This window comes from Gobio gobio (assembly GCF_949357685.1).
Source record: "Gobio gobio genome assembly, chromosome: 24".
Taxonomy (NCBI): Eukaryota; Metazoa; Chordata; class Actinopteri; order Cypriniformes; family Gobionidae; genus Gobio; species Gobio gobio.
Window position 1 is genome coordinate 16,719,985 of NC_137120.1, and position 26,463 is coordinate 16,746,447.

Genomic DNA, 26,463 nt, shown 5'->3' on the forward strand with positions numbered 1-26,463 from the left:
CCAGGACCACACCCCTAAATGCATTGAAGCCATGTGATTGGTTGATTAGATAATTGCATTAATGAGAAATTGAACAGGTGTTCCTAATAATCCTTTAGGTGAGTTTATATACTCACCGGCGACTTTATTAGGTACAAGTGTTCAGCTGCTCTCCAGACAGCAATATAGTGTCGGCCCAGATGTGGACCGACATTATATTGCTCTCTGGGTCGTCAATGCAAATCTCTAATCATCAATCACATGGCCGTAACTTCCGTCATTAATGAATACCTACACATTAATGACAAAACAGTTTTCGAAAGCATTCCCTTTATGATGGATTCTGGGTTACGGGTAAAACCATGAAATCCAATCATAAAAGGCATTTGAAATACCGCAAAAGAAACGATGAAGGCAAAAGATTCCAAGTGTTAATGTGACCTTCACATAACAAAAAGAGAAAAATACACCTCATCCAATGGACACAAAAGCACCCACACAAACACTCACAAACCACACAAGCCGATTGGAGAAAGTAAATCCAGGTTGGGACATGAGAGGGGGCGGGAGGAAGTGCTGGCTCTATGTGACGGCGTCTGTTATCAGTAAAGCACACCGCCGTCTCAAGATAAGCACGGCTGATGGAGTGTTCGCGAGCGCCCTGACATTGAGGGCCCTTCACGGCGACACCGCACACGAGGGCCTCCACATCTCAAACTTGCCTCTGCACTTCACTGAAAAAACACAATGACATTAGATTTGCTGATACTCACTTGTTCCAACTTGCCATAATAAAACTCTGCACACCTGGACAGTGACTCATTGGGTCATATGCAGCTGTTTTCCTCCTATTGTCCTTTGACTTCATTTCCGTGACTAAACGGCTAAACGCACAGATGCACTTTCTTGCTTAGAAGCACGCTTTATGGAATATTTTTGCTTGTATCAAAATATATGGTAAAAAAGATCTATTGAAAGAGTAATGTATTTAGTAAAATAAACAAGAAATGTAAAACATTTATCAGATTTGGCATTTGAAAAAAACACTGGGATTATCTAAAACAGCAAAGTCAAACAAAGTTTTTTGCATCAGAGTAAGTCTATCCTAATTCGTTCTGTTTATTCAAACATTTGCATTCGCAAACGAAAAAAGCGCCTTCAGGAGGAGTGTTTGATGTATTGGCATGTACGTCAATTCATAAATCCTAAGCATGGTGGATATTAGAGAAATGTTCATAGTTTTACTTCTGGTCAAATTTGCACAGGTTTGGATTGTGCATAAACAAACATATCAGATGTAAAATAGTACACGTTTGCATTTCTTGGTGTAGAACTCCAATGAACTTAATTTTGAGCTCAGTTGTGCCTGAAGTTAAAGCAACGATATTTTTATTTCAACTCGAACACCATGTTGTAAATCTGGTAAAGGTTCTGCTGTTTTGGGGCGTGGGCGTGTGCGTGGCGTTGTGGGCAGCTCTGGGCTGAATCAGCCATGCCCTCGTTTGCATTTAAGTCACGCTCGCTTTAAAAGAAACAGGCAGCGCTTCGGGGATGTCGTGCTTTTACATCTTCATGTGAAACTTCTTGCTTCGGGGTTCTTTTTTGTCTTTCGTGGCGTTTCTCTTCAGTCTTTCTTGAAACTCCGCACCGGATTGTCAAAAGAGACCCTTTTATTCACCTGAAGAGCAACAGACCTGTTTCACATAACTTATATTGCATAAAACAGACAACACAAGCTCTCAAAATGTGAGTATTTGTTCGTTGAGTATTTGTTGTGTCGTTGGTATACATTAGTTAACAGGAACTAACACTGAACAATAGCAGTTATTGATCTTAGTTAATGTTAATTTAATAATTTACTAATAGCTACATTATTATATCAAAAGTTGTATTTGTTCAAATGAATGCACTGGGAACTAACATGGACAATTATATGTTAACAAAGATTGATAAATGCCTAAAATAAATCTATAACTTAGCCTACTGCTCATTGTTAACTGATGTATTAATGATAACAAATCAGACCTTGTTGTAAAGTCTTGCCGTTTTGTTAATATCCTATTTGGTTACACTTAATGTATTTTAAGGTGTCCGTGTATATTTAAGTACTGACAGAACACGTTTTTCAGCTATTTTGGTTGACGGTTTTTTAATTTAGAAATAAAAGTAGTGCGCTGCGGGTTTTTTTTTTTTATGTTGCTAGGCAACCCCCGAGTCGGCTGTGCTGTCAGTCTAGTGCGCCTCTCACGGAAAAAACGGTTACATATTAAGTACGTGTTACATATATTAGGACACTAAAATAAGTGTTACCTTCTTTTTTTAGATTAAGTTTTCCTTTAGAAATCGATATTCTCTAACAATGTAATTCATCATGACCTACGCGAAACTCAAACAAAGCTTGGTGACTGCTTTAACCTGGCTTTAACAAGCTTGGTGACTGCTCAAAACATTAAAAATGTATAATAACAATATATATATTTTAAAATCTATGACAGTGGAATATGGGTTAGCAACAGACCTGACCATGTTTTGCTTCAGTGTTTTTTATTTAATTGCTAATGCGACCTTTTACACCACAGACTTAACAAAATGTAGCATTGCTTGGTCATTGGTTGATTTAAATTGGTATTATCTAATTGTGTAGCTACTTATAACAGCTGATTGGTTGATTCTAATTCATTACATCCCTTTCTATGAAAGTTATCTGACATTATCAAGAAGAATTTGTTCTGACAGTTCACCTCTGAGTCTTTGTCATATTTTATTAACATTTTCTAAACTATAATGAACAAACTGTGATCATATGGGAAAATGTTGAAGGTGTCTGAATAAATTTGGGTTTGACTGTATGGAACAAGGACACTAAAATAGTGTTACCGTCTTTTTTTAGATTAAGTCTTCCTTTAGAAATCGATATTCTATAACAATCGTATATTTAACAAGCTTGGTGACTGCTCAAAACATTTTTAAAAAATGTATAATAACAATATTATAAAATCTATGACGATGGAATATGGGTTAGCAACAGCCTCTGTGGTTTGCTGTATTTAAATCTACACCTCAATTAGTCATTCAATACTGTAAAATATTATACATGTAAATAAACTTCAATGAACACTGCCGTGTGTGTGTGTGTGTATAGCCTACTGTATATATATACACACACACACACACACACACACACACACACGTTCAATTAAGTGTATTTACATATACACTACAAGTCAAACGTTTGGAAACTGTAGCCTACTATTTTGTTTTTGAAAGAAGTCTATTCTGCTCAACAAGGCTGCATTTATGTTATTAAAAATACCCCCAAAAAGCTGTGATACTGTGAAATATTATAAAAATGTAAAATAACAGTTTTCTATTTGAATATATTTTAAAATGTAATTTATTCCTGCACTGCAAAGCTGGATTTTCAGCATCATAACTCCAGTCTTCAGTGTCACATGATCTTTCAGAAATCATATTAATATGATTTCCTGTTCAAGAAACATTTATGATTATTATCAACGTTGAAAGCAGTAAAAGAGTAGGATTCTTTGATGAATAGAAAGTTCAAAAGCACTGTATTTATCAGTAGAAAGATGTTGCAACATTGTACTACCGTTCAAAGGTTTTGGGTTGGTAAGAATTTTAACTTAAAGAAATTAATACATTTATTCAGCAAGAATGCATTAAATTGATCAAGTGACAGTATAGACATTTATAATGTTGCAAAAGCTTTATATTTCAGATAAATGCTGTACTTTTGAACTTTCTATTCATTAAATAATCCTGAAAAAAAATTGTACACAACTGTTTTCAACATTGATAATAATAATAAATGTTTCTTAAGCAGCAAATCGGCATATTAGAATGATTTCTGAAGGATCATGTGACTCTAAAGACTGGAGTAATGATGCTGAAAATTCAGCTTTGAATCACAGAAATAAATTGCATTTTAAAATATAGTCAAATAGAAAAAAGTTATTTTAAATTGTATAAAATATTTCACAATAATACTGTTTTATACATATATATGGGCTTGACATTCACTTTTGTTCACTTAAATCTAGCTTATTTTGTGTATGAGCCCATACAGTAGCCTAAAGTGTAACATTTCATGTGATTTAACAATTTATTTGATTAAATCTAAAAGGTGTGCATACCTGACACCTTTACGAACACTTTACAGTTGGTTTTATGACTGGAAGCCATTCTCTTCAAATGCTATTGAAGCATTTATACTAGTATGAACTAGTTTCGCTGCTGAAATAGAACAAAAGCAGTCAATCACAGTATGATGAAAGAATAAGTACATTGCACGCACATCTCTGCTTTGATGAGAATGCAGATTACAGTGAGTGAGAGTACCTTCAGAGAGGACTAAACTGATCGTCTCTGATTATGACATTGCATTTATAAACTCAACAGACTTGCTTGTGATTGGTTATAATGCGATTATAACATATGCCTTTTGAGAAGACCCGCCAAAGTGGCTAGTGGGAGTGACTGTGTGTGTTACACACCACAGCTGAAATCCACCCGCAAATGACGGGTTGGCAGGTGTTAATGTCAAGCCCTTTATATCAGGGTTCGACATTAACGCTTGTCCGTTTGTCCGGGACAAGTGGATTTTTTGAAGGGGCAAGTGAAAAATTATTTTACTTTAAAGTATCCTGATAAAACGTCATTAACAAAAAATAACTAGGGAATCACCAAAATGCAAGAATGATTCTGCATTCATTAGTGTAAGTGGCGATCGATAGTGGACGATAATATATAATGTATAATGAACTGACGGTAACTATAACGTTGCGCTGTTGACGCTCGCGCAGCCTCTCGAGGAGAAATCGAAACAAATGTGCACCGCTCACACAGAGGAACTCAGTTAACACACTGCAGTAAAAATTTAGAAATGTGGATTGTATATTGTATAATTTCACATTACCAAGAGTGTTGTTTTCTTGAATAACACCACGACTGAAAATTACACTGATTTCATAAGACAGTTCCATGAACAATTATTAACATTAAGTCACTTACATTTTAGATGCAATATTGAGTGTTTTTATTCGATTTCAGCAGCGAAAATAGTTCCAAACAAAGATCACAGCAGAACGTGTGTCACCGCAACAGCGTGTTACTGAATGATTCAGCGTTTTTGAATGAATCGGTTAAATCAAAGATTCGATTACCTATTCGTAAATGGCTGCCTCATTCTTGAATGAATCAGCCGTTTGAACGAATCGACACAATGACGAATCGTCACCTGCCGCCACCTACTGGCGGTTTAGTTTCATGTTCTTGTTTCCAACTTTTCTTATTTGTATATTCCAAAAATATTTAAAACAATCTCATAACATTATTGAATGCAGTTGTAATTATTTAATTTGATTGGTAACAGCCCTATAGTGCCTTATTCTAATTTAATTTATAGATCAAATTTAAGAATATAAAATGAAAGATGAAGCATAGCCTATATTTAATAGGATTAGGGCGAAAATGCCCTTTATAAAAGGTAAAAATATCACAAATATGCAGATTTAAATATGTCAAAGCTGACTGAACACTGGTGAGAAAATTGCTTCAGAATAAATTTTATTTACAACACACTCAAAAATTGATTTTTTTCCGGACAAGCACATTTTTTACTCGGACAAGTTGAATGACAGATTACAAGCACATGAACAAGCTTAATGTCGAGCCCTGAATATATATATATATATATATATATATATATATATATATATATATATATATATATATATATATATATATATATATATATATATATATATATATATATATATATCTCATGTAAAATAAATGTTACACAATTGACTGTTAAGACTGAAACCCATTGAAAAAAAACCCAGACAATTATTCCATGGAAAAGAAAGCCCATTTGTTTATGCCAAGCTTTGTTGTTGTTGTTTTTTATTGCAAACACTGATCATATACAAGATAACTATTTCCATTGTTTGGATGTAAATCTGCATTTAAACGGAGCTCATTATAATTTCTCGCTTGTCTGGTTTTTGCCTTTAGGATGACCACCAGAGAACGGTGGCGAGTTTACAAGCGCATTAGCCTGATGTTCTTCCTGGCTGTAGTCACGCTTACTGTGGTTCACAGAGGAAACATCACCTCATTACAAGACTTCCAGACAGACCGGGTCGAGAGGCAGACGCGGATGGAGCTCATAGTGGAAGGCGACGAGCAGAAAAAGTTCTTGATTGCGGCGAAATTCTGGAAAAGCGTACAAAGATCGGAGTCCAACACAGAAGGTCCAAGAGCAACACCAAGGCAAATGCCCACAACCTGGGACGTCACCTCCTCCAACTGCAGCATCAACCTCAATTTCTCTTCGTCGGATTGGTTCACGGGTCTCGAGGCCAATTTCAAGGAGTTCCTGTTCTACAGGCACTGCCGATACTTCCCGATCCTCATAAATCATCCGGAGAGGTGCGCTGGAGACGTAGATTTGCTGATGGTCATCAAGTCCGTGATAACGCAGTACGATCGGAGGGAGGTCATAAGGCAAACTTGGGGCAAAGAACAAGTGATCGACGGAAAACGAATCAAGACCATTTTCCTCCTGGGAACGTCTTCCAACGCTGAGGAACGGGCCAACCACCAGAAGCTTCTGGAATATGAGGATTACATTTACGGGGACATCCTGCAATGGGACTTCATGGATAGTTTCTTCAACCTTACCCTCAAGGAGACCCACTTCCTGAAATGGTTCTCCACTTACTGCGGAGGCACCCGCTACATCTTCAAAGGCGACGACGATGTGTTCGTCAACGTTCCCAACATCTTGGAGTACCTCGAGGCCAGCAAAGACGTGAAGGACCTGTTTGTTGGCGACGTCCTCTTCAAAGCCAAGCCCATCCGCAAAAAGCAGAACAAGTATTACATCCCACAAGCCTTGTACAATAAGACGCTCTACCCGCCGTATGCCGGTGGAGGCGGTTTCCTGATGAACGGCCCTTTGGCGCGGAAACTCTACGGCGCTTGCGAAACTCTGGAGCTTTATCCTATCGACGACGTGTTTCTTGGGATGTGTTTGGAGGTGCTTCAAGTAACTCCAATAAAACACGACGCTTTCAAAACGTTTGGCCTCGTGAAGAACAAAACCAGTCGGATGAACAGGGAGCCGTGTTTCTTTAGGAGCATGATCGTGGTGCACAAACTGCTCCCGCCGGATCTAACGGACATGTGGAAACTGGTCAACAGTGACTTGATCTGTTCGCAGAAAGCAGAATTCTTATAGTCTAAGACTCTTTCTGACTCTGAACGATCTCAGAAGTCATTCGTAATCGAAGGAACCAAAATGAAGGAAGGATCTGCGGAGAGAACTTTGAGGTTGCTCAAAGGCAAAGTACTCCTTTTTTGAGGAGATTTCTGGACAATGTTATTAATTTATGTACCAAATGACATGTGAATAATGTGTAAAGGGTTAATTTCGCTAGTTGTTGGGAAACTTGAGGCTACAAAACCAAAAAACCTTTTTGACTTGAAAGTCAACAATAAAGGTCAAGATATTTTGGACCCCATTGACATTCAATGTATAGACAAAAAACAATCACTTTAAGTCATACAAAGACAATATATAATTGTCCCAAATAGAAGGAAACTAGTCTCTACCTCACTGTTCTTGTTTTAGTCTGCCCCTTTGTGGATGAATGTTACCTTAACGTGTTTTCAGAGTGGATTCATAAAGAAGACCATGTTATTTTTGCTGCAATCGTGTACATTTCTGAAATTACATTATATAATGATTTACATATCTTTTAGTTGCTCTTCCAGAGGTTGCGTCATTTAAAGCGTATTCCCGTCTGCTTTACACACTTGCCCATAGACTTGAGACGTATTTGGTAGAGGGTTTACTTTAAAACTGTGAAACAGCAAACTGTCTGGTACATGTACATGTCGATCTAATTTATGAAATACCTCCTTGGATCAGAGGGGGCGGAGTCTGGTGTATGATATTTAAGTGTACTTGAAGGTTACAAAACACTTGCATTTGTAATCTAAGCTCCACGGTCTGATTGTGTATAAAATGACTAAACTATGGTGAAAATGGATTATTGTTTGTAAATAAACATTTCTTCAAAAAAGAAAAACAAAGTGTGTATCTCCTTTGAAGTGTCTGAAGTGAACTTAGTCTTCTCAACAAGAAAAATCAGCATTAGTTAGTGTATTAGTTATGTATTTGTGCATTTTATTGCATTTATACGGTGACGCATTGCTGCCACATACATATTATTTTTTTTACTCAATTATGTCGTAATAACGAGATATGTCGTTTTAACGACATCTTTTCTCGTAATAACGAGATCTTATGTCGTAAAAACGACATATTGTAATAACGAGATCTTATGTCGTTAAAATGACATCTTGTAATAACGAGATCTTATGTCATTAAAATGACATCTTTTCTCGTAATAACGAGATCTTGTGTCGTTAAAACGACATCTTGTAATAACGAGATCTTATGTCGTTAAAATGACATCTTTTCTCGTAATAACGAGATCTTGTGTCGTTAAAACGACATCTTGTAATAACGAGATCTTATGTCGTTAAAATGACATCTTGTAATAACGAGATCTTATGTCGTTAAAACGACATCTTGTAATAACGAGATCTTATGTCGTTAAAACGACATCTTTTCTCGTAATGACGAGATCTTGTCGTTAAAATGACATCTTTTCTCGCAATAACGAGATCTTATGTCGTTAAAACTGAATTTTTCTCGTTAAAACGACATATGGTTTGATTTTCAAAGTTGTTTTCACAGATTCTCATTATTTATATATTTCAACACAATTCAAATATATATTTAAAATATAATAACATATAAGTCAAGTGTATATAATATTTAGTGCTGTCAAATGGATTAATCACATTTAACAATAATTTTGTAAATATATAATGTATATATATAAAAATACACACACACACACACACCTGATATATATATATATATATATATATATATATATATATATATATATATATATATATATATATATATATATATATATATATATATATATATATATATATATATATATATATATATATATATATATATATATATCAGGCATAATATTATGACCACTGACAGGTGAAGTGAATAACACTGATTATCTCTTCATCATGGCACCTGTTAGTGGGTGGGATATATTAGGCAGCAAGTGAACATTTTGTCCTCAAAGTTGATGTGTTAGAAACAGGACAATGGATTTGAGTTTGACTCGGGCCAAATTGAGATGGCTAGACGACTGGGTCAGAGAATCTCCAAAACTGCAGCTCTTGTGGGGTGTTCCTGGTCTGCAGTGGTCAGTATCCATCAAAAGTGGTCCAAGGAAGGAACAGTGGTGAACCGGCGACAGGGTCATGGATGGCTCATTGATGCACGTGGGGAGCGAAGGCTGGCCCGTGTGGTCAGATCAAACAGACGAGCTACTGTAGCTCAAATTGCTCAAGAATTTAATGCTGGTTCTGATAGAAAGATGTCAGAATACACAGTGTATCACATTTTTTTGCGGGGCTGCATAGACGCAGACCTGTCAGAGTGCCCATGCTGACCCCTGTCAACTGCCGAAAACGTCAACAGTGGGCACGTGAGCATCAGAACTGGACCACTGAGCAATGGAAGGTGACCTGATGAATCACGTTTTCTTTTACATCACGTGGATAGCCGGTTGTGTGTGACTTTGACACGTACCACTTAAGCATTGTTGCAGACCATGTACACCCTTTCATGGAAACGGTATTCCCTGTTGGCTGTGGCCTCTTTCAGCAGGATAATGGTTTGAGGTTTGAGGAGCACAACAACGAGTTTGAGGTGTTGACTTGACCTCCAAATTCCCCAGATCTCACTCCAATCTGTGGGATGTGCTGAACAAACAAGTCCGATCCATAGAGGCCCCACCTCGCAACTTACATGACTTAAAAGGATCTGCTGCTAACATCTTGGTGCCAGATACCACAGCATGCCTTCAGGTGTCTAGTGGAGTCCATGCCTCAACGGATCAGGGCTGTTTTGGGACCAACACAATATTAGGTCATGATGTTATGCCTGATCGGTGAAAAAATATAAACAATTTTGTCTCAGGATTGATCTCAGAATTTCAAAGTTTCTCATAACATATACATTTAAATCTTCGAAATATATATTTGAAATATAACAATATGCATCACACATGTTTATTTAATATATGTACAATATATTTAAATCCCACAATTGTCCATCTTGGTATTATTTTGCATATTTTCCTAAAATGAAAATGCACTACAGCAACTAAACAGTGTTAAAGTAGATGCATGATTGTCTTGAATACTAAGATGAAAAGGGACAAAGGGGAATTTCAAACAGGGGGGAAACATAAACTGTCAGTGAATAAACTGCTATAGAGAAAGATTGACATCTTGACATTTGACACCGGAGGGTTCCTTTATGTTGTACATGGTGCCTGTGGATGGTGACTCTGTAAAGTTAATCTAAGATCAGTTATGCCTCACATCACATGACTGAGAATTCATAGCACGATGAATGAAGTAGTGCAGGTTTCAAAGTTTCACTGAGATCTAATACTTCATAATGAATGGCTTTGGCAAGGACTATTGAGAAAATCATATTCAGAAAGCAAACGTGATTCCAAACTTGTGTCAATAGTGACGAGTGCCTTGGCAATACATGTTGGAAAACACTTTCTAAACATCAAATATGACTATGTAAAGGAGAAAAAGTGTCAAGTATCATCACCATGGGGTATTTCAGCTTTATGGAAAACTGTTTTTAAGTGTAGTCTTATCTAATAAAGTATGGTTAAAAATTTATAAAGACTGAACAGAGCTTCAAAGTATAAACCATTAAATAAAGAAAATTCCTGCCACATAAGAACAAAAAATAATCGTCGTACTTATGACAAAAAAGTTTAAATTATGGCATACTAAGTAAAAATGTACAATAAAAGTTGAAATTAGGACAAAAAAGTAATAATTATTTCAAACTAAATCATAGTTATGTCATACTAAACCATTATGACATACTAAGTCAAAATGTACCAAACAAATTGAAATTATGATTTAAGAAAAGATGAAATTATGACAAAAGTAATATTAATGGATATACTTAATCATAATTATGGGATTAAAAAGTCGAAATCGTCAAAAAGTCAAAATGTTACAAAGTCAAATTATGATTTATCAAATTAAAATCATGACAAAAAAATTGAAATAATCATAACAAGTCATCATTATGTCATACTAAATCATAATTTTGTGATTAAAAAGTCAAAATGATGACATACTAAATCACAATTATGACACAAAAAGTCAAAATAACAAAATTATAACAAAAAGTCGAAATGAACACACAAAAAGTCATAATTATGGGATCAAAAACTTGAAATTATGACATACTAAATCAAAATTGACCAAACTAATTGAAATTATGATATAAGAAAAGATGAAATTATGACAAAAGTAATAATTATGTATACTTAATCATAATTATGGGATTAAAAAGTTAAAATGGTCAAAAAAATCAAAATTATAACAAAAAGTCAAATCATGACATAGCTATACCGAATCAAAATTATGACCAAAAAGTTGAAATTGTGGCATAAAACGTCATAATTATTGGATTAGAAAGTTAAAACTGACAAAAAGTCAAATTATGACATAAAAGGTCAAATAATGACAAAAAAAATCGAAATTATAAATCAAATTATGAGATTAAATTAAAAAAGGTGACACACTAAGTCAACATTTACCAAAACGTTTAATTTATAACCAAAAGTAAATTATAACGTTGCCATATGTCATAATAAATTAAAAAGTCAAAATTGTCTTTGTCTTTGTATGTCATATTTTTTGTCACAACCTAATATGTCAACAATGGCTAATTGTGTAAGTGGCCTAAATGGATCCCACAGAGTACATTATTAGCCCCGAAACTTGCTCAGACAATTGACATTTTATTGTTAGATACAAGTTTTTTAAAGGGGCATTTCAATTTAAATTCGATTTACCAAAAAGTTGTATAACAACATCTTTAAGAAACATCTTTTTCCTTTAAGAAAAACGGCACGAGCACATTTTAGTGCTTGAAAACCAGACATCATTTATCAGCACATGCTGCCTGGTTCGACAGATAAATTAACATCAAGGCTGATTGTTCATGTTAATAAACTTTTTGAATTAGTGGGGAAATAATCTTCGTTAACATGGTAATTTACAGAGACCGTCGTGATCTTGAGGAGTCTGCCCTCACCTGGCCAACTAACTACTGGCATTACAGCAGGGGATTGTGGGTAAGACAACCATTACAGTGCTCTAAACATACTTCTTAATAACTTATGACTTAATTTTAGGCCTAATTTATTGTAGAAGACGTTCTGCGTGTCACCTAGTTCTTAATGGTCGCTAAAAGCAAAAAATAACTAGCCCTGTACCAGAGCGCCACACCACACGACCGAGCTCTCCATAAACATAAATCCCTCCAGAAACGGTGGCGGGGTGGCGCCATCTTGTGTTCCTTCGACAACCTAGGACACATATTTTAAACTAAACATTGCACAACAAAGTTCGCGTTTGAGTCATTCATCATCGACATAATTTTGTAATATGTGGATAAGATGTAAAATTAGCTAGCTATAGTGTTCCACAAATACCTTATAACTAACAAAATTAGAGAAATTACCTTTTAATTGGTTCTACCCAGATAGCCTAAGTGCTCTCTCAAAAGAAGTATGATATGAAATACATTCTGTTCTTTCCGTTTAGACCTGAATCTACTTCTTTACATTTTGAAATTGCTCTTACAGTGACATATTTGTGATTTTATCAAATGTTACGTGAATCCTAATTTTGAAAGCAGAAATATTTTTCACATTCATGAAAACCAAAAATTACATTTGATAAATCTTCTTGTTAGACAAATATTCGTGTACATTTTCTAATCGCAACCCTCTTTTTTTAAAGATTTTAACGAGATGAAAATCTGTGTAGATGACTCCTTCCATAAACGTCAGCTCATCGTCCTTATCCTTATGTAGTCATATATGGCAACCTCTGTAAAGATGAACGTTATTATAAAACAGTAGCCTACATCAGTGCCAGTGTTTTAGACTAACAATAATATTATAAAAGACACCAGTATTTAATAAATATATGTAGCCTATTACTACTATACTATTATGAACAATATAAAAAATACAAATAGTTACATATGTTAATAAACATAAAATAATGTTACTAATAATTTAAAAATATATGTCATTATTACATGTTGATTTTTGAGAAATATAAATGTTACATAGCTACATAAAATAAACAAAACGGTTAACTTTTTTAAATAGTTGACTTAATGGAATCCATAGAAAAATATATGTATGAATAGATATTTAGAGATTCTCAGTTTTTCTGTACATAGTACTTTAATACACAGCAAATCCAGTGAAACGTGCATCAAATAAATGCACCAAAGAAGCTGCCTAAAAGTAGATAGTTGTTTTATTTTATTTTTTACAAAAAACGAGTCCGGAGTAAGTTCAGACAACTCAGTGACGAGTATGTTCCCGGTTAACACTCAAGACATTCTCAACAGAGCGACGAATCGATGATTCACCATGGAAACAGACGCTAAGAAAAAGCGCGCCATTCTACTTCCTCTTCTCCTTTTGTTTAATGGTGATTTACATAACCTACTTAGTGCACATCGCCACCTATTTGGTGGTTAGGCAATCATTTTTTCCAATGTCTTCGTTTAATAAGTATCTTTATTCACTGAGCATAAGGATTATATTGTTTATTTGATGCTTATTAATTGAATGCAGATCCATGATCCTGCTCTGGAGCGAGTGAGTTGCTATGTACATACCTCACAGAGACAATAATGAAATAATGCTTTAATCAAACTTACTAACTCGTTCATCTCGCTGTAATGGTACATTGCATATGTTACAAAGTTGGTAGAATAATGATGAAGACGGACTCGGCGTGACTGGGACTCGTGTTTATTCAGAACTCTCAGATACAAACACAATAAACTCGCGCTGACAGACAGCGCTCTCACAACTCAGTAGTTACTATAAATAACTTTGTTAGCAATCGCTCCGTCTCCGTGATGTCCAGTTCGCGAACAAATCATTCTTTTGAATCGGTTCTTTTTAGTGAACCGAACCAGTTCACCAAATCGGACTGAATCGTTCTAAACGGTTCGCGTCTCGAGTCAGCGCTGATCCATAATTTACTAAAGTTACTAACTTTCTGACATGAGTGACAGCCCCTCCGACTAGAAATAAACTAATAACCTGAAGTATATTCTAGTAACTACAACAGTTCACCCTGAACTGAGACATGCTGAGAACTGATGTGAAGTGAACTCAGGTCCATCCGTCTCTCTGGCAGCAGCTCGTGCGTCGTAGACCTCGTTAAACCACGCCCCCTCCGCTCATTTAAAATGCAAAGATGTCAGCCAATCACAACAGTGGGCGTTTTTACTGAAGTCTCACAGCAGACACGCCTCTTGAAACAGGGCAGTCAGCCACAGGGCAAACAGCAGTATAGAAAAAATGCCTTTTATTTCTAAATTATGACATTTTATGATGTAAAAATCATACTAACAATATAAGTACACCTCAGGAAACATTATAAAATAATAGAAAAATGCCATGCCATGGGACCTTTAAGGCTGAGTACAAGTTAGAAAGAGCTTTAAAATATGGATCTTCTTGAATTATTGACTAAACAATTATTGACGGCACTTTATTTTTTCCACTTAAGCAGATGAGTAGGTGTTACTGTCACGTGCGTGTCGGTGTGTGTCCGTTACAGACGCAACAACATCAAAATAACTGTTTATTGACAATTTACAAATAACTTTTGAATATATGTCAACTTAAATGATGCAAAAATAATGCTTCGGACTTATAAGAAAAGGATTTTACCAGTGTGTGACATTTCTTAGCTCCATTTGCAGACCACACCACATACGCCGTGTTGTTGTAGATGAGACTCATTCAGTCAAAGCACAGACTTGTGAGCTCTAATCAGCCATTTTATTGGTTTCTTCAATATCCAGCTACAATCATGGGTCTCTATATGATTTTATTATGGAGAGTGATGGAGATGCAACATTGTTAACATTATTAATGTTAATGTTTTTCTTGTATTTAGCCCTCAGGTATTCCTTACAAATTGGTCACACTCATACTGTCAATCAGTGGTCAAATGTGACCATACACCTTATCTATTTTCAAGTGAATAAATGAGATCTTTTGGTACTAAATCTGTGCAACAATTGTGGTCCATTAATGACCACTTAAAATATTGTTCTATTAATATTTTTTTAGTATTTATATTACAATTAGTGTAGTAATTAAAGGTTAAAATAGAGAATTCCAATGCAAAGAGGCAAATTAGAGTAATATTGTGGCTGGAAAAATAATTTTCATTTGTAAAGCCATTACCCATAGGTGCCTGTATGGCTCTTTAATAAATATACATGTAGGCCTATCTAGTCTAGCTGCTCAAAAAAGTATTGCAGATCATAACTGCTTACTTATTTTTTAGGTTTTGCATTTGAATACATATTTAGACATGATCAAACACCAGATTCCTTTAAATGTGACATTTTAAAACGTTAATAACTTACATCCTAATAAGTTTAAAATAGTGCTAAAAAGGCAAACTTATTTTTCCTTATATGTACAGACTATATACACATGAATTGATACTGAATCAAGATCGAAATCGATATTTGTGCCAATCAAACCCACACCACCCCACCCCTGCAAATTGCTTTCTAATCTGTGGGAAACACTTTAGTAACTTGTAGTGTAGCCAACTACTTTTTCAAAAGGGTAGCTTGAATGTAACTGAACTACTTTAACTTTTTTTTTACTGAAAGATCAGTCACAGCACAAAAGAGCCGCACAACAGACGTGTAGGTTGATGTATAATCAATTTGTTCTATTTAGACAAAATCATGTCTCTATATAGTGCTTTAAAATTGTCTATAGGATATACTGTATATACAAAGCATCAGATCAGATGCATGAGTTTTTTCTTAGTAGAATTCATTATATATCAAAGGCAAAAAAGAAACCGACAAAAAAAAGTACTACTTAAGAGCTTATTTCCGCTGTTATTGGCTCATTCTTCATAGGTGACAGGTGTGAGCCTGTTCCCGAGGCTTGCCACCATTGCAAAGATTGACCTGGTGCTACCCCATTCAAATGCTGATGAGGCGAGTGTTTTCAGTGGTGAACTACTGGTGTGTGTGTGTGTGTACACTGTAAAAAATAAAAACGGAAAATGTATGGTACATTTCTGCCAGGACATTAACCAGTAATTTTAGGGAAATTTCCATTAACCCTTAAAACAAACTAATGCAATGTGTAATTCAAAATACAGGTAAAACACCTGTTTGAAAAAGAAAAAAATTTCCTTCATATTTATACAGTACATTGTGCCCCATTTTTACAGACTTGTATAGTGTATATATACACACTTAAAATATTTGTGTAACAGCCTGATTTGCTGGTGACTTGATTTCACCCTGCAGCTCAGTCTGGAAACCTGTACATTCATACTACACATTTGCGGAAATCAATCAGACTGGTGCGCTATTGGTTGGTTTAACACGATCCTCGTGATCTGATTGGCTGAAGTACAATCCAATTGCTTAGTCATTTTAATTATGCTCAGTTTTCATACCTCTTGTGCAGTAGAAAATCAATAGCAGACTACCCAGACCAATGTTCAATCTTAAATTGAGCTTGGTCTGTATAAATTGAATATATTCTACAAAAACTGTTTCCATTTATTACTTTAATTTATAACACTATACTTTTTTTATATTACATTTGCAACGTGTAAAGCGATTCTAGTCGTCTTTTAATGGACCGTTTCATATAGGTTCAGTCTTTTTAAGGGAAACATCGTCAGAACTTCTCTGAAGTTGTGGGAATGTTCTCCATTGATCAACATCCTTCCAGTAAGATTAATGGAATATTTGACCAAAGTTAGCAGGTCTTCAGTTCTCAGTGTTAGCACTGTTCCGACCGGCAAATTAAGTTGGGTATTAACACGATCAAATTATTATTGAACTATATAAAAAGGGTCTGAAACATTTGCAACATACACAAATCAATATACCTTTAAAGTCATGACAAACCAAATAGTTTAAAAACCATGTTTAATCAAAATGGTTCTTTACATTATGAAAAATCTGAACTGGAAAAAGAAAAAACCTTGTCACAAAAGCCAAATTTAATGCATATATAAATTTGACATTAACCTCACAGAGCAGTTGCCTGTCTTCATCATTCAAATATTTCATATAGATTTATATTTCTAAATACTACTAAATAGGTTCCATGAATACGTTACAATATGCTTTGCACATTAAAAAGGTACTGCACATTAAACTCGCATCTAAAGCCAACTAAAAAACAAAATTGAAATTAAATTAAAAAAAAAACTGGGGAAGAGTGGAGAAACACACCAACAAAAGAAACAAAAACAAACCGTAGCATGTACAACATGTACCTAAACCAGCAGAGCATTAATTACAACATTCACATTTAATTTTTTGTTTTACGCGGATGGTTGGGACGTCTCTGAACTCACACAGTTCATAGGGAGCGAGGGGGGGGGGGGGTCACTGTACAGTTACTGACGCTTTCTGGAATGTCCTAGAAATGCTCTGACAAAGTGGATTTAAGCAATGAAAACAGTTCATTCAATTACAGATTTAATCATCAAACTTAATCTTCTTTCCTTGTGGTCTGTCTCCAAATCCACCTCGTCCACCTGAGGGGGAGAAAAGACAAGTTTTTTTTAATGTCCAGCTAACTTTTACTTCAGCTATACAACTATTAAACGTGTAGACCAACACTGGCAAATTTGAATTTAACATTCTTACTACCAACTAACAGAAAAGTCACTTGCATTAAGTATGAATCAAACAGTTGAAACCTACCGCCTCGTCCTCCTCTGAAGCCTCCGCCGCCGCCGCCCCTTCCTCCTCGTCCTCCCCTGAAGCCGCCTCCTCTACCGCCCCCTCGGCCACCGAAACCACCCCTTCCGCCACCTCGTCCTCCAAATCCACCTCTGCCACCAAAACCGCCCCCTCGGCCACCCTCACCCTTGGGCCTAGCGTAGTCCAGAGTGACTTTGCTTCCGTCGATCTCTCCATCATCCATGGCTTCTTTGGCCGCCTTGCAGTCGTCTTCATTATCGAAGTCTACGAAACCGAATCTGAGGGAGGAAACCGTATTTATAGTGAACACTCAGGAGGAAAAAGTGGCATTCCTTGATCTAAACGGCTTAATGTCATCACATCAAACATGGTTATGTTCCAACATAACCCCTGTTTGAGTGTGAATGTTTATCTACTTCTCGTGCGAATCCATACAACGCCACAGACTGACAGAGAGGAGCTCATGAGAAGCTAAAACCACGGTTTGCGAGAGAATCAAACAGGTCCGTACCCTTTTGATGATCCTGTTTCTCTGTCCATGGCGATTCTGGCTGCGACGGCTCCTTCAAAAGAGTCTTTCAGAGTGTGATCTGTGGTGTCTTCTGACAAACCTTTAACAAACAGGGTTTTTGTAGGTCCTACAAAGAGTGGAAAAAGCATTTAGCATTTGCGCAAAAAAAATAAAGCTGATAGAACTTGAGCAAGAAACGGTCTACAAACCAGAGTTTCCTCTTCCGCCAGCACCGCCTCGCTCTCTGTCGTTCTGACTGTACTCTAATCTGATGCTTCTGCCCTCGATATCTGTGTTGTTACAATTCTCCAGCGCGTCCTTGGCATCCTCCACATTCTCAAACTCCAAAAACGCAAATCTAGAAGAAAAAAAAAAAAAAACACATTAGACCAGTCCAATAAGCTAGCAAAAACACCTAAAAATATCAAAACACGTGGCTACATTGAAAGTGATCGTTCCCCCAAAAAGGAAATTTGTCATCATTCACCCACCCTCACATTGTTACATGTTATATGTGAAAAGCCTAAATTAAAATGTTTATCATATAAAGAGATCACGACTTCACAATTTAGTAAACCTCAGTTTTGATCTCTTTATGATCTTTTTGAAGCAATAAAGTGGTAGTTGCGTAGGCTGTCAATGGAGATTATTAAAACGATTTTTATTTGGGTTTCAAAGATGGACGATGGATTTTTACGGATGGATGTTCTTCATTGGGAAGAACTGGCCTACCAATCCACCATATTTAGTGTAAGAGAAGGAGCGGCCATTCGTAAACTGAATGTATCTGGCTTTCGGTGTTTAAGTTATTAAATGTATTAAATAACACTATGCTAGCATTCAAACTGGTAACATTTTAAACCCACTAGAAATCGTAAACCCTTTGTTTTGTAGTTTTAGCAATTATCCGTCATGCGTGTACTATTCTAGCAATGAAATGTGCGTCATCCCCACTGTATGGAGACTCAAACACGTAAAACCCGAAGTATATACGTTAGCCTTTAAAACCACACGTCTAGAGCTTAAGCGGTAACATAAAAGTTACTCACAAAAGTAACTATTTTACCAAATAATTGCGAAGAGGACGAATCCAGGTTTCGGAAATGGAAAAGTTGTGCAATACTTTTTGTACCGGAGTAAGCGCGGTATTTCTCCTGATCCATACGCGCCACCTACTGTCAAGTGTGAGATTGCATTACTCATTCAGCAAGTTTTTTTTACTCATTACTCTGAAGACAAAGCACCTGTGAAAATCCGACCGCTTTTTCATGCTGAACATTGGCGATTGGTGTGAAGTATACGCCTACACACCCTTAGTGACATTAACAAAGCAGCTGACGTACCCCTTCGGCCTGCCGTTGTTCTGAGGTATTCTGATAGACACAGCCTTCTCAAACACACTCTGGAGGGAATCTTCAGTTGCGCTGAACGCTAGATTGTTCACGACAAGGACTTTGCTTGCAGATGGACCACTGGCTGAATGGGCTAGAAAACAAGAGCGCCGTTAGCATTCATGATAGGAAATACGAGGACTAAAACAGCCGAACTGCAGGAACAAAGACACCAAAGATCACTACTCACATCTCCCACCCTGCCGACTCTTGTCTCCCGTGAAGTCGACCATGATTGAGCGGCCCTGAACATCTGCCCCTTGTGCCTCCTCCAGCATCTTCTCGGCGACTTCCTCTGTCTTGAACTCAACGTAGGCGATTCTGTGCACGAAGTGGATGTTAGTCAACCGTTTGTTCAAAACAAGACGCATGCGTCACAACACCAACAGTGATAGCTTAATCTTACCCTCTGCTGGAACCGTTGTTGCCCATGGGTACTCTAATATCAACAGCCTGGTCAAAGACTTCCCTCAAATCATCTTGTGTTATGGAATAGGGAAGGTTCTTTACGAACAAAGTGCGTGCGTCTCTCTCTGAGGGAAGAAAAGAGATAAAACGTTGGCTCCTGCAAGCTTAATATTGGTGTACAACATAGCAAAGGATCCAGATCAGTACTTGACCATCTTGGTATCCACATGAGAGTTCAGGTTGATAAGCTGTCATCATTTCTAGACACGGCAGGATTGGCGTTCAAAGCGGCAGCTGTAGGACATTACCTTTTTTGTTCTCCTGGGAGTTCTCCTTGCTTCTCGCCTTGTCGAGTTTCACTGGCATGCCCATCAGCTTCTTGCCATTGAGCTCTAGAGCCTTCTGCATGTCTTCTTCTGATGCAAAGTCAACGTAGCCAAATTTCCTTCAAAACAATTCAAAAGTCAACATTTGCAATGCCTTTACGTGACACATTTGACAGATAAGATATTCAAAAACAATCCTTACTTGGTCCCGCCAAGTCGCACATCCTGAATTTCAAGGCCTTCCTTTGAGAAGAACTTGGAAATTGCGGATTTAATTTCATCAAAGTCTTTATTGCTGTTCAAGTTGCCCAAGTAGAGACTGAAACCTGAAAATTTAAACCAAAGTAAATACACCATACAAAGACAAGGAAATACACCCCTTTCCTCCTTAAACTAGCATCAGAATTGTTAAAAAAGGTGACATCACATACATCAGTATTAAGTCCCTTTTGATCATCATATGTAGTTAAAAGCACAAGAACTGAAGAACAAACGCAAGTCTCACCCTCGCCATCACTTTTAACTTTCTTAGCTGGCGGTGTTCCCTTATCTTTTTTGGTGTCTGCTTTCCTCTTCCCGGGAGTGACGGGAGTTTCTGGAGAACGAATTCAGAACATAAGCATTTGGAGGGAACCAAGAAAATATAATAAAATGTTACAAAAAGTACTTCATGGTCATACCGTCTTCCTCGTCATCATCATCATCTTCCTCGTCGTCATCCTCATCATCATCTTCAGATTCCTCCTTTGCCTTCACCATTCCTGCCTTTTTAGCAGCGGCTTTGGGTGCAGGAGTTGTGTCCATTTCCTCTTCTTCTGAATCTGAAAACCCAATCAAATTAGACACATGTAAAATTAAGTTAATGCTTAAATATTAAAGAGCAAACATCAGCTCCACAGTATCATTCAAATATTTCAGTATTAAGTTCCTTGTGGGTCATATGTGCAGCCCTTAGAACAATAGACAGCCATTCACACACCATCATCTTCGTCGTCATCATCATCAGATTCCTCCTTGGCTGCGGCGGCTTTAGCTGCAGGCGCTTTGGCTGCAGGTTTAGCTGCCTTTTTAGGAGGCGGGGCTTCTTCTTCGGATTCATCTAAACAGGAATGCAAGTTTAGGCGTTAATTTACACAAAAAAAGGCATTTTGTTGTCAAAAATAGACATCGATACGCATTGATAGTGAAATATCTTTAACGGTTCCTATACTATTCTGCCATATCAATACACCGACACCAGATGAGAGTTCTCACTTTCTCTGACGGCTAAGTGACGCCACCTGCCTCCTCTCTCTAACGTCTCGTTCACACCGGTTGAATAGTGCTTGCCTTGTATTGCACAATTTTACTCCATCCCGCAGGTTTCTCGCTCACCACTGATCTATTTAAGTGGATCGCACATAAAGCCACCTCTCAAACAGTACCAAAGTGAGTTTGGCTTCTTGCACTGAAACGGCCATATACATAAAAAAAATTGTCTCAAAATGGCAGTCTTGGCAAGTATTCGATTTAAGTCAGTTTTTGCAATTTCAAGTTGAGAGAAAACACACGTTGTGTAACAGTATATTGGAACGTGCATAAACTCTTAAAGTGACAGCAGACTAAAAAAAAAAATCTGTCCGTCATTAAAGGCATGTCATTTTCACCACTAGAGGTTGCCTATTCAAAGCAAAGGCGTAGCTTGATTGTGGAACCATGAGAGTTGTCGTCTTTACCTCTGCAGCCGGTGGAAAAGAATCTGACGGGACTCGGGAAGAAATTATGCCAGTCACCACCTCTGCTCAAGCATATGTGGGGTAACGCAGTGCTGTTTTATAATTTTTTTACACATTTGAGTGTGTTGAAAGTTACGTTATTATGCTACCGTGCGTTGCCGCGCAATAAAAAGTAGATCACAAAAAAGGATTTGTTTTCTGTCGATGAATTATGCAAACAGTTGCTTGTCTGTCTAATAAAACAGTGTTTTGTGTTTCCATGGTGTCTACAAAATAAAACCAGAAATCGAGGGTAACGCGAGTGTATTGACAGGCGACACGGATAGGGTCCAATGCAAGTACACAAGTCAACAAAATATATAACGTGTTTTTTGGATATTTTAACCAAAACTTACATGTGCCTTTAAAAGTAAAAAAAAAGAACACCTCACTGTTCTTGATTGAATAACTTCATAATTGTTAGCATTAATCTGAATTTCATTTTTTATTCAGGCTATCCAGTGTTATTTTACATTTGATTAGTATTCAGGTATTATTGCAGAAATTAAAGTTTCTCAGGTGGGTTTATCTTGAATGAATCACATTTTATAACATTAAAGCCACATTCAATGAATCACCTTATTATAAATGTATTTGAGCCATTGTTTGCCATTTACTTATTTTTGTTCTCATTTTATACCCTACTGTTTACTTGTCTTTTTTGTAAATGTAGTCCAACAGTTCAAATAAAGCCTTCCTGTGCCGTGTGTAAGCTATACAAGAAAATTACAGTGGTAATATGGCGGTATCAAATGGTGATGAATATGGAAATTTCTCAAGGCATCATCTCAAAGTTGGAAATTCCAATATCGTGACAACACTAGTTCACAATGATAATGCCTCGATTTAAATATGGCAGGCAGTCTTTGATGTATAATAAGAATATTTCATACCATCATCTTCGTCATCATCTGACTCCTCAGCAGGTGCGGCTTTCTTTGCAGGAGTCGCTTTCTTCGCCGGTGTGGCTTTGGCGGGAGCCTTCTTGGGTGGTGGCGGCGCCTCTTCTTCGGATTCGTCTATACAAGACAGGAATATATTGTCTTGAAATTACACATAACATTAGGCTTGTGCATCGACAAATTTCACGGTACGATTGGATATTTCAGACGCAGTATGCAAAGTTCCTCAAGATAAACCCTCAGATTTATTTTTTTTATTAAATTGTTAAGCACTTTGGGCAACAGTTGTTTTTACATGTGCCATCTTTCAATATGCCTTCTGATGTTCAGTCCTGTTTCTTTGGTGCTATAACTAGTAAATACAACATTTGAAGACTGATATCAAAAATAACAAGCACAAAGCGATCGATTGGATAGAAGTTGCGCCACAAATACAGTTTAATGAACTTTTGTTCGTGCATTAAACGTCGACCAGAAAAACGATTCTCTGGGATTAAGAACCGATATCGGGTCAAAAAAAGGGAATAGATTTAACATACTATTCTTGGCCAGAGATTTCATACCATCATCATCATCGTCGTCACTAGACTCCTGAGCAGGCGCTGCTTTCTTGGCAGGAGTCGCTTTAGCGGGTGTGGCCTTCTTTGGAGGAGGTGGAGCTTCCTCTTCTATTGGGGAAAAACAGGAAAAAGAGTTAGATTTCAACCTTTGGATTAAGAGCATTGCAAAGAAAAAACCATCTTGGAAAAATGCGCTTACCAGATTCATCGTCGTCATCGTCATCATCCTCGCTCTCTTGTTTGGCAGCAGCTTTTCCGTTCTTCACCGCCTTCACCGGAGCGGCGTTCTTCTTCGCTGCAGCTTTGACTGGTGGAGCCTGTTCAAATTAAACGCTTTAAATATGCAACGACTTCTTTATTTGCAACATGATTCATTTAGTCAACGCACCTCTTCCTCATCATCCTCACTGTCCTCCTCGCTGGATTCCTCTTCCACATCTTTGGGAGGTGGAGGTGCCTTTTTCTTCAAAGGTGCTTCTTTTTTAGCTGCCTGCAACACCAAAATAAAAGTTCAGCTTAACTTGAAGAAATTGACAAATTTATTCTTCAGTCACAATCATTAAAATTTAGGAATAATCTTAGCGTTTCAATTTCAACAGTAAACATCTGTTGTGCAGCATTTTGTTTGGCCAAAAAAGATTTTTTTTAATACGTTTGATTACATTAAGATTTTAAATGGTTCATTTATGCATTCATTTGACTCCGTTGAATATAATAAATTTTAAACCATAAAACCAAAAAAGTCCTGAGTTAGTATAAAATTGATTATAAATTCAATTAAACATTCAAATGAAACCCAGAAAAAAAACTAATTGAACTAGTAATAATTTTAAAAAAGTACAAGGTTTTGTAAATTTTGTATAAAAAAGTGGAATTTGAAAATTAAAATAGAATCTGAGAATAAAAAAGGGATTTCAAAAGGACCAAAAAAATGCAATTAGCAAACGTGCGCAAATCGTACACATTTTGATGCCTGCTGAATGAGGTTTATTTGTATATTGCATCTCACATGCTGGTAGTTTCAGTTTCGCTTAGGCTCAGCTTCCTTAAATTAAATGTATAATGACAGACACTTTATACACTAAATTCTCATCCCAGAGTTTAATTGTACTATTCATGCACCAAAATAATATTGAGTGAAACAACTTCATAACACCTAAAATTTGTGTATATGTAAATAAATGTTTGGAGGTGTGGCCTAATAAACTGATAATTTTACATGAAATGCATAAGGAACCAAATTAACAAAAACACGGAGATTACGTAGATAATTCAAAATACATGTCTGGTATTTGGCAAACCAAATGTTTGGAGGTGTGGTCTAGAAAAAAAAACGTGTTAAATGAATTTAAAGCGAAAGAGATAGCCAAAATAAAAACACGTGTTGATTCCGTGGATAATTCACAAGCCATGAGGCATGTTTCTCGCGTAGAAGATTTTGGGTATTACAAGTATGTATGCGTAATTAAGTTTAAATAATGTCACTTAAAATACAAATGTATAATGGATAACCAAATTGGAAAAAGGACAATTCAAAAAGCCAACAGCATAGCGCGTGGAAATCCGCGCGTGAATAAACCCACGTGGGGTTCGTGACACGTGGAAAACCCACGTGTTTGCTACCTAGAAAAGTAAATCTTAAGATTTTAGAATAATATGCTAGTATAAGCAATAATCGCGTCGTGCTCATATGTTATACTCGTGCAGGTCGTGAAATATGCATGGAGAACACGGCGCGGTTTGATGCAGCGTGTTAAATGTCCGCTCGCTTGCTTCAAAGAGCCAAAATGGAGGCGTTTAGCTTCGAGCTTAGCGACACATGGCGAATAAACGCGCTACAGCAAAACCGCGACGCTCTAAACGCGACACAAATCAACATGGGGTGTTTTTTTATATTGCAAGACTACAAAACGTTACGAATTAAAGCGTATGTAATATTGTTTATGCGTGTGAGCCGAGGCCTACTAACGGAGACGCGTGGTCAGCCCGAGAACACGGAAAAAAACAAAAAAAACATGTTACACATGAATTAGCTCATTTTAGACGTCCCTATGCATCACTAAAAAACATTTAGCACCTTTTGAGTGTACATATCAACGCTATAAACACGTAGGATTTAGATACATGTGTCGCACGTGGGCCTTCTCGCTACAAGCAATACAAAGAAAAACGGCCAAACATCGCATTTTGCCCCCCTTTAAGATTGCAAGCGGGGCATTAAACCGTTTGAGAGTATTTGGAGATATCTTACCTTGGCAAGCTTCACCATGACTGGAGACTGTTTTTACTGTAAAGCTGATAACTGGGAGAGTGGCGCAGGTTAAAACCGTTCAGTCACACGTGGTTCTCTCTACAGGACAGAAAAGAGCTCGGGTTCGCTTTTAGTACGTCCCGCGAAGGTCCGCCCTGTCACGTGTCCCGTAGTAGCGACGGGAAGACGGACTCGTTTCCGCGAATCGGTTCTTTTGAACATATAGTTTAGATTCAGTGATTCTTTTCTTTTTGTCATCACATGGGCCTTGGCATCCTGACGTGCATGGCATACAAATGAAAGAATAAATAAATAAGGTTAACATTTACGTGGACTATATCAGGGGCGCCGCTAAGGGGGGGAAAGTTAGGACTATTCTAAGGGCCCAC

At 36.9% G+C, this 26,463-nt stretch overlaps 2 protein-coding genes across 3 annotated transcripts; one reads left to right on the forward strand and one right to left on the reverse strand.

Annotated features, from left to right (window-relative positions):
* Positions 1-1,520: 1,520 nt before the first annotated feature.
* On the forward strand, positions 1,521-8,084 carry b3gnt7 (UDP-GlcNAc:betaGal beta-1,3-N-acetylglucosaminyltransferase 7). The gene is made up of 2 exons (XM_079807775.1): positions 1,521-1,725; positions 6,016-8,084. Coding segments are annotated over exons 1-2 (1,230 nt in total). The 5' UTR covers positions 1,521-1,723; the 3' UTR covers positions 7,244-8,084.
* Positions 8,085-17,168: 9,084 nt separating this feature from the next.
* ncl (nucleolin) lies at positions 17,169-26,241 on the reverse strand. 2 transcript variants are annotated; one of them, XM_079807890.1, is made up of 17 exons: positions 26,075-26,241; positions 24,212-24,313; positions 24,023-24,140; positions 23,827-23,931; positions 23,255-23,380; positions 21,587-21,706; positions 21,288-21,428; positions 21,113-21,202; positions 20,810-20,933; positions 20,590-20,726; positions 20,280-20,406; positions 20,064-20,194; positions 19,826-19,967; positions 18,692-18,840; positions 18,483-18,609; positions 17,972-18,249; positions 17,169-17,802 (listed from the first exon to the last, which is right to left on the reverse strand). In XM_079807890.1, the coding sequence occupies exons 1-17, from the start codon at positions 26,090-26,092 to the stop codon at positions 17,744-17,746; spliced, it is 2,094 nt and encodes a 697-aa protein (XP_079664016.1). In that variant the 5' UTR covers positions 26,093-26,241; the 3' UTR covers positions 17,169-17,743. The 2 variants fall into 2 exon arrangements, with proteins under 2 accessions (XP_079664016.1, XP_079664015.1); XM_079807889.1 differs by having other exon boundaries at positions 23,803-23,931; positions 26,075-26,226.
* Positions 26,242-26,463: the final 222 nt, after the last annotated feature.

What these genes read in the sequence shown, in the direction of transcription:
- ncl (XM_079807889.1), bottom strand. An exon ending in TGGCGGAAGAGGAAACTCTG is followed by an intron (nt 18,610 to 18,691) that starts GTTTGTAGACCG and finishes CACTCTTTGTAG; the next exon opens with GACCTACAAAAACCCTGTTT. An exon ending in CTTCAGAGGAGGACGAGGCG is followed by an intron (nt 17,803 to 17,971) that starts GTAGGTTTCAAC and finishes TCTCCCCCTCAG; the next exon opens with GTGGACGAGGTGGATTTGGA.